The 14,832-nt window shown below is 39.7% G+C and overlaps 3 protein-coding genes across 3 annotated transcripts; all 3 read left to right on the top strand.

The window, feature by feature from the left end:
- The first annotated feature begins 4,706 nt into the window (after positions 1-4,706).
- Positions 4,707-6,584, top strand: LOC126756138 (probable cytochrome P450 6a23). The gene is made up of 3 exons (XM_050468984.1): positions 4,707-4,780; positions 4,893-6,004; positions 6,063-6,584. Exons 2-3 carry the CDS (start codon positions 4,930-4,932, stop codon positions 6,476-6,478), a joined length of 1,491 nt encoding a protein of 496 aa, XP_050324941.1. The 5' UTR covers positions 4,707-4,780; positions 4,893-4,929; the 3' UTR covers positions 6,479-6,584.
- Positions 6,585-8,263: 1,679 nt separating this feature from the next.
- On the top strand, positions 8,264-10,112 carry LOC126756130 (probable cytochrome P450 6a14). Its single transcript, XM_050468975.1, has 2 exons — positions 8,264-9,574; positions 9,630-10,112. The coding sequence occupies exons 1-2, from the start codon at positions 8,464-8,466 to the stop codon at positions 10,058-10,060; spliced, it is 1,542 nt and encodes a 513-aa protein (XP_050324932.1). The 5' UTR covers positions 8,264-8,463; the 3' UTR covers positions 10,061-10,112.
- A 1,184-nt stretch (positions 10,113-11,296) lies between these two features.
- On the top strand, positions 11,297-13,677 carry LOC126756131 (probable cytochrome P450 6a13). Its single transcript, XM_050468976.1, has 2 exons — positions 11,297-12,921; positions 12,990-13,677. Exons 1-2 carry the CDS (start codon positions 11,814-11,816, stop codon positions 13,415-13,417), a joined length of 1,536 nt encoding a protein of 511 aa, XP_050324933.1. The 5' UTR covers positions 11,297-11,813; the 3' UTR covers positions 13,418-13,677.
- Positions 13,678-14,832: the final 1,155 nt, after the last annotated feature.

Genomic DNA, 14,832 nt, shown 5'->3' with positions numbered 1-14,832 from the left:
ATGGCAGCTATACGCTATAATGATCCGATCTAAAAAATTTCTTCGAAGATTGTAGAAATGCTTAAAAAAAATAGCTGACCCGAATTTCGTAAAGATATCTTATCAAATGAAAAAGTTTTTCTTACTGAAACTTGATTTCGTTCGTTCAGTTTGTATGGCAGCTATATGCTATTTTAATCCGATCTAAGAAATTTCTTCGAAGATTGTAGAAATGCTTAAAAAAATAGCTGACCCGAATTTCGTAAAGATATCTTGTCAAATGAAAAAGTTTTTCTTACTGAAACTTGATTTGGATAGTTCAGTTTGTATGGCAACTATATGCTATAGTGGTCCAATATCAATAGTTCGGACATATGAGCAGCTCCTTGGATGAAAACAGACGTGTGCAAAATTTCAAAGTTAATAACTCCAAAAACTTAGCAAAATTCCGGCATTAAAAAAAATATTTTACCCAGATTTTGGTTTTTATTCTGATGCAGTTGATTGAACATTTGAGACGACGCTAACTCAAAACTTATTTGACACAACGACTTAAAATTTCATTGCGTTATTTTTAATAATTTTTTGTTTAACTTCACACCAGCTGTGCCCCTTAAACGTAAATATGAGTTGGAAATAAATAAATTTTACAGAACATACACTTTCGCAAATAATAACAAATGGCGCAAATATTGATTGAATTCACAGCAAATAGTTCACTGACTTTACACGCTGCATACGCGCTAAATATGTTATGCAAATTCGATTTTGCATAAATGTGGCGCAGCCAATGGACGCTCAAGCGACGGCTATTTACACAAAAATTTATTTCAGTTTGTGCAGCCGCATGGAAACTAAATAAGCATATTGTGCACACAATCAGCATAGATGAGATAGTGACAGAATATTGAATTAGTTTGTGATACTTTGTTTAGATAACAAGCGATACCGTGTTGTCAACAAAGCAAACTAAAATACATAAATGAAGTCATAGTGAGGATGGCAAAATCAGAGAGAGCATAAGCGGATGCAACAGACAGTGGGGGAAATGAATAGCATAATGCAAGGTGAGATCGCGTGGTTAGGTCTTTGCAGCTGCAAACCTTCACAATACAGATCAGAGTTAAATGAAACTTTTTTTTTCTGATAATTCGTCTATCTACCTACCTACTATTCGTGTTCACATTTCGCTTAGAATCAATTTTGCGAAATCTGCCAACCAAAATATATTAAAAACTACCTTATGCACTAACACATATTCATAAAAACGCTGCTTCGTGCACTGCACGCCGTAGACTCAGACGCGCAACAGGGAACGCGCTCCCAACTTCTTGTTGCCCACTTGACAAGCTCGTTATCCCCCCTTCAGGTCACTGCTTTTCAGCTGCACTCAACGTGTTGTCTACCACGGATTATAGCGTTGTATATCCCAAACATATATATACACACACACACACATGCACATAGCTGAGTGTAGCGATTTAGTGACCACTCCAGCGAAATTGCACGTATTTTATGCAGCAACATGAATTTTGTCTGGTTTTGTTGTTATTGCTGGCAAGCAGCATCTTTTAACCAAGCACTTTACCTATACCTGTATGTCTGTGCCTACGTTGTTTTTTTAGTGTTTTTTTCTTGCTTTTATTTTTATTTTCTGTAATTCGAGGTCACCACAAGCGCCAGGAGTCCACAGTAAGTTGGTGAACAGCTGTTGGTATTGCAAAAAAAAGCAACAAAAAAACTTTGTTTTTAACTGGCGCAAACCACATAAACACGCCGGAGTACGTGTGTAAATTAAATTTTGCCTCTTGCTTTGGACGCCTTTCGCACAACTTTATTTATTTGTGTTTGTATTTAATTTTGTGCGTTGTTTACCGTTGCAGCTTCACACGCACTCTCACAAACGCTTACTTGCCGCTGCTGGCTGTTGCCCATATAAATGTGGAACTCATTATAGAGCAACGGGGCGTATGAGTAACGTGTATGTGAAGGCAAATGTAATTATTTTGGCTCAAATCAAAACGTAAACAGAGAAAGTCCGCAGTTTTTCAGCAAAGTGTGGCGCCGGCATTTCGGTACAGAGATTCAGAGAGAAGGCAAGTGTTTTTACTTACTTTTGCTTATTGTGATTTGAAATCAATTAATTCTTCAAAAACTTTTTACTATCAAAATATAATTTTTTTTTTTTCAAAAATGCAAGTTTCGTCGTACAAATATATTTTTTTACTTTTGAAATTGGACAATTTGATATACTAAACTTTTTTGAAATTTCATAATATCTTATGCTTCATATCTAACTATGAATCACATACACTATACTTTATTTTTCGTTTACTTTTTCTCAATGACAAAAGCTATTTCTTTCCTCTGTTTTTCTGTCTACATTGATATAGCAGTATAGATTTCTACTTAAATCGTCACGTACTTCTCCACTGCGCAATTATAGTTGCCATATCGTGTTTACTTTGCTAAATTTCTTACTCAGTCGTTCGTGCCATCGCCAAACCTTTACATGAGCCACATCTCTGCCTCTTCAATTTAAATTTAAAATTTCCAATTCGATTTGTAATATTGCTCTTTTGATCGATAATTTTTTGCTCCCTGAGCGCTTTTTGTTACTACTCCCCTTTTCTTCTTTTTATCCTCATAGACTTATTTTGATCTATATAGTATGACAATATGTGGCCAAATATATACATATATCGGTAATATGCTCACAAACAGTAAAGAAAAATTGAATTGAATATGCCCACAAACAGTAAAGAAAAATTGAAGTTTCGTGAAAAAAATAGTGACGTTTGAATAAGATTTCCTGAATTTGAAGGACCCTTTCCGAAAATCAAGCAATTTCATTTGTACTAATTCTTAGTATTTTCTGCCCGAAATATTGATTTTTGTATAACAGCAGTTTAAATAGCTTTTTCTTCATTTTTGAACGCCTACTAAAGCGAATAATATTTACGCATCGAAATATTCCATAAATTTCACTTAATATGAGCAGACACATGCCAACCGAAATCACAAACATTTTACATTTCAACACAATTTCACACCCTGACGCGCCAAATTCAGACACCTTTGCCTTTCGCAGCACAAAGCTAGCACACACACAAAAGTGAAGCTTTGAAAAATACCAGAAATCTGCTTAAAATTTGGGGAGCTGCCAAAAAGGTTGCTGTGGCTGTAGAAAGTACCCTCCAAATTAACAAACCTAACAATATTTTATGCTTTCTTTTAAAGCAACACAACTCGATAATATGAAATGATTGAGAGTGCGTTTATAATTGAGATTTTTTCATCAAAAAGCTCCGAAAAGAAGTGGCTTTCAAGCGCTGTTTTAGCATCGTATGTGTTTGCAGCGCTAAGGACTTTATACTCTAGTGAAGAAGTGAACAACTTTTCTTGGATTCGGCTCAACTTGGAACGCCCACATAGTCGACTGCTGTTCACTATTTATCAGCTCTCACGATGTCATAGACGGGTTTCGAAGCACCGCTGCTGTTTGAGATTGAGATTTGTTTGAGATTTAATACGAACCATTTTGTTCAACGGTCACTTGTCCATGCAATATTGAATATATGATGGTCCCACTAATGTCCATAATTCTCTCAATCTCATGATAGGTTACATGACGATCTTAATAACACTTTGCGGATAGCATCAATAGAACTGAAGAAGAAGAACTGTTTTGGATGACGAAATTCGTCTTTAAATAATTTATGATCTCAATTATATTCACCACACCATCGATGAACACTTGTCCTTAATGGAGCTTCATCACCAAAAATTTACTTCAGTTCATCGTTGCACTATTGCTGAGTTTACACACGTCGAAAGTTGTAAAAAAAATAATCGACCGAAAATGTTTGCGGTTTTATTCAATTTTTTGACTGAAATGAATATTTCAAGTTACTGTAAACAACAAAAACAGCTGTTCTATGTCAAAATATTCTGAGTATGTATAACATTAAAATTATCAAACTGTACGATAAAGTGGTGAGTTGCCAGATTGCGACACTAGGGTTGCCAAATTCCAAAATTTAAAAAACAACCTACGTACCAGTCGTTATATACTTCTAAACTATCAGTACATTCCATTATCTTCAGTATACCTCTCTCTTACAAGCAAAAATAGGAACACGCAAGGTGAAAGTGAACAAGCTTAAGCCAACTGCTTTTCTAAGGTCATTTCACTTTCGATGAAAATTTTTTAGCGCGAGTCGTTGAAATTTTGTCATAGTGTCACAAACAATGTTTATTGAAAGATTATGTCACGGGAATTTAGGTCAATGAAACTGCATTGAATAAGATAGGGTAAGCAACTTTACATAAATAAGGTTGCATTTATTTCTTAATATAACTGCAAACCATATTGACTCTCGCGGGGCAGTTCTGCGTGGAAGGAGAATAATAGGAGAGTTTGCAAATATGCTCATGATATCAGGCACTCATTTCTAATATCTCTCGTTTCCTCAATTTACTAAGTCGCACGATGCACTCACCAATGCAGTGTACGCTATGCGCTACTATGTGCCTAGCCTAAGCTGTAGAAAGAACAGTTATGAAATTTAGAATCAAGGGTCAGCGATAACAGTTAAGCATATCAGCCCTCTAATGAATTGGATGCACAATATAACAAAGATAACCGGTTCTACAAACTCATAAATAAATAGGCACGCGTGCGTTTGTCTCATTCAATAATAAAGTCAAAAGGCTTGCAGTTTTTACAAATATTTGTGACAGACGCTGAAGTGATGCAAAACTAAATTAAATAATTCATTATACTCCTCACACTATCTCAGTAAGTGATAAGAATATGTTTAGATTACATTTGAAACAAAAAATTAGTACATACTCGACACAAAGTATAAATAACGCTCGAGCAACTCATACTATCTTCAGTTCTATTTCAGATAGTGTCTTTTAAAAAGGTTTCCACACGCACCCGCTATGAGCATTTTCTTGAACTTGTTGGTGCTTAGCATTGTACTGCTGTTAGCCTTTCTTAAGTACAGACACGGCTACTGGAAACGCCGCGGTGTACCACATGAAGCGCCACACTTTCCACTGGGTGATTTTAAAGAATGGCGTAGCACAAAATGTTTCTTTGAAATACTCGCACCGATCTATAGGAAATTCAAAGACAGCGCACCATTCGCCGGCATGTTCATGGCCTTTAGACCAGTCGCACTCATTTTGGACCCAGACCTGGTAAAGAGCATACTGATCAAAGACTTTAATCATTTTCGTGAGCGCGGCGTGTTCTCCAATGTTAGGGACGATCCACTCACGGGTCATCTCTTCGCCTTGGAAGGTACCAAGTGGCGTGAATTACGCCAGAAACTCTCTGCGGCGTTTAGTTCGGGCAAAATGAAACACATGCATCCCATCGTGGTCAAAGTGGCTGAGGAATTTAAAAAAGTTTTGGAAGAAAAGCAAGCGACCGCTGTTGATGGTGTCATTGAGATCACCGACTTGCTCTCGCGCTTCACGGCCGATATCATCGGCGTATGCGCCTTTGGCATCGAGTGCAATAGTTTGCGCCATCCGCAGGCGGACTTCGTGGTGATGGGTAGGAAAGCAAATATCGATAGACGACACGGTTTCCTTCTGGATACCTTTATCGAAGCGGCGCCGAAGTTGGCACGTACGTTGCGTATGCGACAAACCACACAGGAAGTGAACGACTTCTATATGGGCATCGTGCGTGAAACCATTGAGTATCGGGAAAGGACTGGTGTGAAACGCAACGACCTAATGGATACCTTGCTGGAATTAAAGAGCAAGGACGGCAATGATGGCGGACTCACAGTTAATGAGATTGCTGCTCAAGCTTTCGTCTTCCTTATAGCTGGTTTTGAGACCTCCTCATCCACAATGGGTTATGTACTTTATGAGCTGGCCAAATGGCAGGACATACAGAATCGACTGCGTGCTGAAATAAATACGGTGCTGGAGCGTCACAACAACCAATTAACCTACGAGTCAATGCAAGATATGCGCTACATGGAGCAAGTATTATCAGGTGGGTCACGCTGTCGATCAATTGTTCGCAAAACCCTAATTCATGTTTTGATTTTCAGAGACACTGCGAAGATATCCCATTGTAGGCCATTTGGTGCGTGAAGCTGATATAGATTATAAAACCGCAGATCCGCGCTTCACCATCGAGAAAGGCACAATGGTTATTATACCCGTCTATGAGCTGCATCACGACCACCAATACTTTCCAAATCCGGAAAAGTTCGATCCAGACCGGTTTTCAGAAGCGGAAATAAAAACACGCCCCGCCTGCACTTATCTGCCCTTCGGTGATGGTCCACGCAATTGCATCGGCCTACGTTTCGGCAAAATGCAGGTGTGCATTGGACTCACATATTTGCTGAGACATTTCAAGTTTTCCGTCTGCGAAGAAACGGAAGAGCGCTTGAGCTTTCAGGTCGAGAAAATAATACTACAGCCGATCAATGGCATTAAACTGCGCGTGCAGCGCTTGTAAAGTGGGCGGCAGGGCTCTGCTAGGCGGTTTGGAGAGCACATGTCGTAGTGCTGGCTGTTTTTATTATATAAGAGATTATGATAATAAAATTTAATTCACATGTCTACTTTAGTTATTTTTTAAATAGGTTACTATTTTTAAGTTCAAGTTAGTGATATTTGAAACTTTCAAAATGTTTCTGTACACAAACTTTACAAACTGTTATACTAAATTTAAAATTGTGATCTACAATAAAAAGTAACAGTGAACTGAGAATTTACTTTTCTCCATAACAACCTGACTATTTCCAATCTTTAACTGAACTTTCTCTTTATTTTATTATTATGAATCTGATTTCTGGCGGAATGGCTTCCTCAATAAGCAATATATGCGTTATTTGTCAGGCAGCAATCCACACGTACTCCGTGAGTTACCAGTTATCCCGAAAAACTTACGGTTCGCTGCGGTTTATGAGCCGGCGGCGTCATTGGGCCGCACTTCAAGATCAAGATCAGCTCGTTACTATGAATGGGAATCGCTACGGCCCAATGGTAGCCGAATATTTTTGGCCTGGAATGGATAATATGGACTTGGACAACATGTGATTCCAAAAAGACTCAACAATAGTAGAGTCGAATTATTGAAAATCAAGTTTATCTCACGAAATGGCCCAGGCAATTGGCCGCCTCGATCGTGTGATCTGACGCCGTTAGACTATCTCCTGTGGGGTTACGTCAAGTCTATGGTCTATACCAACAAGCCAGCGACGATTGATGAACTCGTACGAATATCGAACGTGAAATTGCAGCAGTATCGACCGATCGGATAAGCAAGCCTGCCTGTCATGGTCATGTCAAAGAAATCTTTCACAGGAATAAAGAATTGCATTGATATCCCAAGCCGATATTGTTTGATTCAAAAAAACTTGTGTGGCGCTCATATTGAAAAACCCGTTATTAAGGGCTTTTTCAACAAAGAGTTAAGCTAATAATGAAACACAGACAGCACTGAAAAACAGACAGCACTTTTCAGTTATCTATTCGCTGTAGAAGATGTAGATAATGGCGAGCGCACCTGAGCGCACAGCAGCATCAATCTCATATGCTACAACGACTCTTCTACTAGCTGTCTGTCTAAGAACAATATATCCAATAACAAGTTATCTAACTTTCATACACAGTCTTTAAGTGCAAAAAATGCAACTCTGCGCTTACTCTCGTCAACTATTTACTAATAACTAAATCATTAAAAAAATAAAAGAAATAAACTATAAATAGCAGTGAGAATGTAAACAATTCTCTGTCATAAAACGCTACTGTCTCACCCTATACAACTGTGTTGTCATTAGAGAGCACTGAGAGCAAGTGTTAACGAGAACGTTGCATTTCACCACATGGCGAAAGCTCACCCAAATAACTTGCGCTCACAAACAGCGCTGCCGAATTTAAATATAGAACATGCGCCCGTTAGCATATACAAAGTGATAAGTCCAAATGTTAAGACTTATATAAACAAAGGATTTTTGATAGGATTTTTTAACAGAGCGCTACATAATTATTGAACCAATACCGATTTTTAATTTGATATAAATTTAATTCGAAGAAGAGGAAGTTCAAAAACAAAAAGGCAGCACACGTACCTCAGCATATCAAAAAAGCGAAAGACTAGTTATTTAATTTCTTTGTTCAAGTATATATAACAAATGAAATTCAATAGATAAGATCGCTGATTCTATGCACATGTGAGAGCATTTGTTGTTCTTCTATTTTTTTGTTAATACAATTCCATTTGTTTACGTTAGATTAGTTTTTGTTGCCGGCTAAGAAATATTTAATGCGCGCACTTTCAGCTTTTCTAGTCAGTGAGATGAGTATACAGCGCGAGCTTGAACATTAATTGTATACTTAATTTAATATCAAATTATTCGTGGGCAGCAATGTTCTGAACAAAATTCAGAAGCACTAAAATCCAGTTCAAAATACATCAAAGAAACAAATAAGCGCAGCATGTTTGTCTTTTTGGCGCTCCTCGTCGCAGCATTCGGACTGATTGTAATCGCACTACACCGTCACTACACCTATTGGCAACGTCGCGGGGTACCGCAGGTGCGTCCCCGTTATGTGGTGGGCAATATAGAGCGTGCTGCCGGCGGTCAAGTGCAGCTGCGACACTTTAACCAGCGGCTTTATGTAGCGTTTAAGAAGCGACGTCCCTTTGTCGGCATGTACATCTTCTTCACACGCGCCGCGCTCATACTCGATTTGGATGTGATTAAGGACATATGTATAAGCAAGTTTTCGAATTTCCAAGATCGTGGCGTTTTCTCGAATCCACGCGATGATCCATTGACTGGTCACCTATTTCGTTTAGAGGGAGCACAGTGGCGCGCCATGCGCAATAAACTCACACCCGTATTCTCTTCGGGCAATATGAAATTCATGTTCCCCACCGTGGTGAAGGTGGGTAACGAATTGGTACACGCTTGTCACAAGGCAATCGGCGAAAGTCGCCAGCAGTGCGAGCTCGAGTTGAAGGAGCTTTGTGCGCGCTACACTACTGATGTTATCGGCACTTGTGCCTTCGGCATTGAGTGTAATAGTCTACTTGACCCACAAGCTGAGTTTAGGCGTCGGGGTCATGCCGTCTTTACCGAACCTCGCCACTCACAACTGGTGCAGACATTCATGTTGATGAATCCAGATTGGGCGCGTCGTATGCGGCTGAAATTCTTTCCGGATCACATCATACAGTTCTACATAGATGTGGTACGTCAGACCGTGGAGCTACGACAGCGTGAGCATATCAAACGCAATGATTTCATGGACTTGTTGATCGGCTTAAAGGCGGAGGATGAGCGCTTAGCCTTGAACAGCGATGGTATTGATCTATCGCAGGGCTTGACTCTGCACCAAATGGTATCGCAGGCATTTGTTTTCTTTGTAGCGGGGTTCGATACATCTTCAACAACCATGTCGTTATGCCTCTATGAACTCGCGCTGAACGAGACCATACAGGCGCGGGTGCGTGCTGAAATCGTGCGCGTACTAAACGTGCACAACAACCAACTTACTTACGAGGCGTTGAACGAAATGCAGTACCTCGACCAAGCAGTGGATGGTGAGTAGTGTTATTAACTGCAAAAATTATTATATTAACTATCTGTCAATTGAAGAAACGCTGCGCAAATACCCTGTCGTACCATATCTCGTGCGCAAAGCCAAAGCAGACTACTTGGTGCCCAATACGAACGAAGTCATTGAGAAGGGATGCCTGGTGGTATTACCCGCGCACGCCATTCAACACGATGAAGAACTTTACCCTGAACCAGATAAATTCAACCCGGACCGCTTCGAACCAGAGCTGTGTCGTGAACGCCACGCTGCCGCTTATATGCCTTTCGGTATAGGTCCGCGCGCTTGTATTGGATTGCGTTTCGGCAAAATGCAAGCTAAAATTGGACTCATAAATTTACTAAAACACTTCAAATTTAGTAAATCCGCGAACACGCAGGTGCCAGTGCAATTCATCGAACGCATATTCCAAATCACACCAGCCAGTGGCATACACTTGAGAGTGGAGCCTGTGGACGGGGTGAAGCAATAAATTTTAGAAATAAATTTAATCTTGTACTGGACATGATTGCATTAACAAGAAATTGTGTAATTAATTTTCACTCGCTTGCTTTTTGACCAAGTTTTTGTCATTTCCTTTCGTGTCGAAATCATGAGAGCGTTAGGTTTGAGTTTAGATATCCGTATATAACCCAGAACTCTGTAAAACTAGTATAAATTCGGGTGCCAGCTTCCGCTGACGACTTTGTTCTTATGGATAAAAGGAAAATTCTAATAACCGAAGGGAATCTCAATTAAAATCTTTCTGGGCAGATAGAAGCGGTTTAGCCGTCAACTCAAGTAAAACTGAAAAGGTTTTATTTTACAGGAGGTATAAGATTCCAGATGTGTCTCTCCCCTCACTCGGAGACGAACGTCTTTAATTTGGAGATAAAGTGAAATACTTAGGGCAGCTGGAAGTAAGAAGCTTGAACATATCCAAAGAGTGACTCTCCTAGGCATCTCAGGTGCACTTCAGTCTACCTCAACGACAGCACTTAAAACATTTTAAAATATAATGTTAAAATTGGTTTAGCCATTTTACGTGCACTTGCCGGCAGATGTATTGCTGCGAAGCTCAAGAAAGCTGGGCGCTCAACTCGCCGAATATTTCTCCTTTTTTAGCAGAAGTCGCTGGAGAAGATGCGCAGTGATCTTTTTCACGGATGGGTCGAAGCTAAGAGGGAAGGTTGGAGAGAAACTTTTCTGTAATTTGATTTTTCATACTAATGATTTGGTGCGTGGCTACGAAAACTTACGAATATTTTCTAAAGGTCCGTATCCAGCGTTTAAGTAATTGCTCAAGAAAAAAATACATTATTTCTTTAAGTAATTTTGACAGCTGGCTACGCATTGTGAATGATCCACATTAGAAGAGCAAGAGAGAATAAACAAAAAAAAAAAATAAACTTTGTGCGTAATAGGTATGTATGTATGTGTGTAGTAACATACATATTTTCATTTCGATTTAAGGAATGTTGTTGATGATTGGTAAGTTTTATACAACATTTCAAAATGAACTACACTTCATAATAATGATTTTAACTAATTTAGGATGGATTTAACGATTACTTTGGATTTCCTTCAAGAAACAATTGTTGATTTGATGTTTCTTCGCAAAACCAGGTTTGCCATATTCGCATTTTATTGAAAAAAAGTATTAAAAATTAGTACTAGATTTCTTTAGAGCTGCATACTAGCACACGTAAATTTATCGCAGGAAAGTTTCTTGACCGTTTTTTAAGCGTTTTTTTATGAAGTTTTTATATTTCTGGAGAGCTGGATACTAAGCTTAACAAATGAAACAGCCAAATACAAACAGCCGTAATCAGCACGAATCGAATCAAATATGCTGTCAAACCGCACGCACTTGACATTTCAATATTCTGAAAAATATTAAGAACTTTCTTATATCCAAAAGTATGAATTCTTGCACAATAAACTAAAAATCCGTTTGATAAGAAAACCGCAAAAATGTTGCTGCCCAGAAAGCTTGGGTATTTTCACACTTGCGATAAGCTTTTGGATGTAAAGAACGCAACCGCAAAGTGGAATCAAGAGAATTTTTATTACGCGAAAATGCATTTGCAAAGCCAGTTGCAAGCGGTCTGTCGCTCAGCGCAGTTGAAAGCAGCAATTTGTCGCGTTATTGTGGAAAGTCAAACCAAATATTTCTGTAAATGAGAACGAAATACAAAGAATATAAATAATATAATTTGGAAAGAAAAACATAAATAAACATTAAAATGGGCATTGCAGTGCTCTATGCGCTGGTCGTCGTTTTTGTGGGCGCCATTTATTGGAAACTACGTCACCACTACAGCTATTGGGCGCGCCGCGGCGTACCACATGAGACACCACAATACTTCCTCGGCAATATGAGTGGCCTCGGCACCAAGTATCACTGGAAAGACATCAATATACGCTTCTATAACCGCTTCAGAGGTCAAACGCCCATATTCGGCGCCTACACTTTCCTCAAGCGTGTCGCCTACATCATAGATTTCGATCTTATCAAGCAAATTTTAGTGAAGGACTTCAACTATTTCACCGATCGTGGACTCTTTCACAATGTGCGCGATGATCCGCTCACCGGCAACTTACTGTTCTTGGACGGCGAGCCGTGGCGTGTGCTGCGCCACAAGTTATCGCCCGCTTTCACCACCGGCAAGATACGTTTCATGTTCCCCACTATGGTGACCGTCGGTGAGCGCATTGTTGGCGCATGCCAGCGCATTATGAATATAGGCGGCACCGTGGAAATGAAGGAGCTCTGTGCGCGCTACACCACCGATGTTATTGGCGAGGTTGCCTTCGGCATTGAGTGCAATAGCTTGAAAGATCCGCAAGCGATATTCCGGCGAATGGGCAGGAATATTGTCGATAAGCCACGTCACTCGCTACTTGTGCAGGCCTTCATGTTCACAGATCCAGAGCGCGCACGACAGTTGCGTTTAAAGAATTTTACTGATGACGTCACCGAATTCTTCATGGGTGTAGTGCGTGAAACCGTGGCTTACAGGGAAAAGAATGGCGTGAAACGTAACGATTTCATGGATATGATGTTGGAAATGAAGGCGCAACGCGATCGCCTCAAAGAAATTGACATCGAAGAGAATGACTTGACGAATGGTTTGAATATCGAGCAGGTGGCAGCGCAAGCGCTGGTCTTCTACTTGGCTGGCTTTGAAACCTCATCCACCGTCATGTCTTTCTGTTTGTATGAGTTGGCTTTGAATCCAGAAGTGCAAGAGAAATTGCGTGAGGAAATATTTAGTGTATTGCAGAAATCAGAGGATCAAGTAACATACGAGTCTATTAAGGAAATGACTTATTTGAAAAAAGTGATATCAGGTTGGTGAAGTGTTGCTCAGGAAAACTTATTATAATATTATTTTCTTAAATTTAATTTGCTTTCTTAGAAACACTACGCAAGCACCCCGTCATACCGCATCTAACGCGCTTGGCCGTCGCCGATTACAAAGTACCGAAGACCAACTGGTTGCTGGAGCGTGGCATGCGCATCTTCATACCCGTCGACGCTATACACCATGACCCCGAAATCTATCCCGACCCCGACAAATTCGACCCCGAACGCTTTACACCGGAAGCCATTGCGCAGCGCCACCCTTTCGCCTACTTGCCTTTCGGCGACGGCCCGCGCAATTGCATTGGCATGCGTTTCGGCGAATTGCAGACCGCCATTGGCGTCATACAACTGCTGCGCCACTTTCGTTTCAAACCTTCATCGCGCACACTCAAACCGATGGTTTATTTGAAAAAGAATTTCCTCATCGCCGCTGACGGTGGCATACATCTGACCGTGGAGAATCTGGAGAAAACCAACTAGCAGCGCTGTTGTGTTCGAAAAAGTGCGCAAAAGCATAAAATTGCCTTGGAAAATTAGTCATGCAAATAATGCCTCAATGTTGCTATAATTACTTATATATGTACATATGTTTATATGCGCATGTGCATATTTATTAGCCTTTGTAATATCTCTTTATATTGAAATGCATTTTCAATCTTTCTCATATTCACTTCACTCTATCCAACTTCATGTAATTATCTATCGTCTATGCACTCACAATAAAGCCGCTTTGTAATAGACTGTTTGGTTTCTTTGTGTGTGTGTTTTGTATCTCACATTCAATGTGTTAATTATATATATTTATAGACAATAAAAGCACAACACTTCCAATTAATGGCTTTTATAATACATAACATAAGTGAATTACATGGATTACATATATACACATACATACATACATACTTGACCATGTACAAGTTCAAGTACCCTAAGTGTATGTGGCAGTGCGTGTGTTGCACTTGTTCACTTTCAAACCTTCTTATCTTGATCTGTCCGCTCTTCGTAAAAAACGCGCTCTACTTTACATATATGTATGTACATATGTATTAACAAAATAGCGCCGCGAGTGAATATATGGTAAATAAATAAAGTTTGTTTGCCTAAAATAAGCTTTTTTTCTGCCCCGCTAGAACAGTGGTCGGCAAGAGAGAAACTGGACGAAATTAAAGATACCCAGTGAGAATTCTGTTTAAATAAATTTCGTGAATATTTTTTATTCTTCGATGAAACAGATACTTTCGTGTTTTCTCTTTCTATATTTTAGATATTGAACAATTAAAAATTATTAATATTGTTTCACCCTAAAAACCTTCACTTTCTTGTCTTTAAGTAGCGTAAAGCACCAAATGTAATTCATAAAGCATCACTTTTTGCTTTACTGGAGCTGTTACCACTTTGCGCCGAGTTAAAAACAGCCTTTCTTCCTTTCGCCATTTGGCGCCAATTTGAGATACCAAGTACAGCCAGGTCCTTCTCCACCTGATCTCTCCAACATAATTAAAGTCTTCCTCTTCCTCTACCTAGCCATCGTAGCACAAAGGACTATAAATCTTCCGCAGAACCTTTCTCTCAAAAACTCCAAGCGTCGCCCCATCAGATGTTATCATCGTCCATGCCTCTGCACTATATAGCAGAATGGTGATGATAATTGACTTATTTTGGTCTTTCTTCGTCGAGAGAGGACTTTACTTCTCAATTGCCTACTCAGTCTGAAGTGCGACCTGTTGGCAAGAGTTATTCAGCGTTGGGATTCGAGACTAAGGTTGTTGTAGGTTTTAATGCTGGTTACAAGATAGACAAGATTATCCACGACTTCGAAGCTATGACTGTCAACAGTGATGTGGGAGCCAAGTGACAAATAGTAGTCCGATGGTGCAAGGTCAGGGCAAAACTTC

The sequence above is a fragment of the Bactrocera neohumeralis genome, chromosome 4 (assembly GCF_024586455.1).
Source record: "Bactrocera neohumeralis isolate Rockhampton chromosome 4, APGP_CSIRO_Bneo_wtdbg2-racon-allhic-juicebox.fasta_v2, whole genome shotgun sequence".
NCBI lineage: Eukaryota > Metazoa > Arthropoda > Insecta > Diptera > Tephritidae > Bactrocera > Bactrocera neohumeralis.
This window is presented reverse-complemented; position numbering and strand designations above follow the sequence as displayed.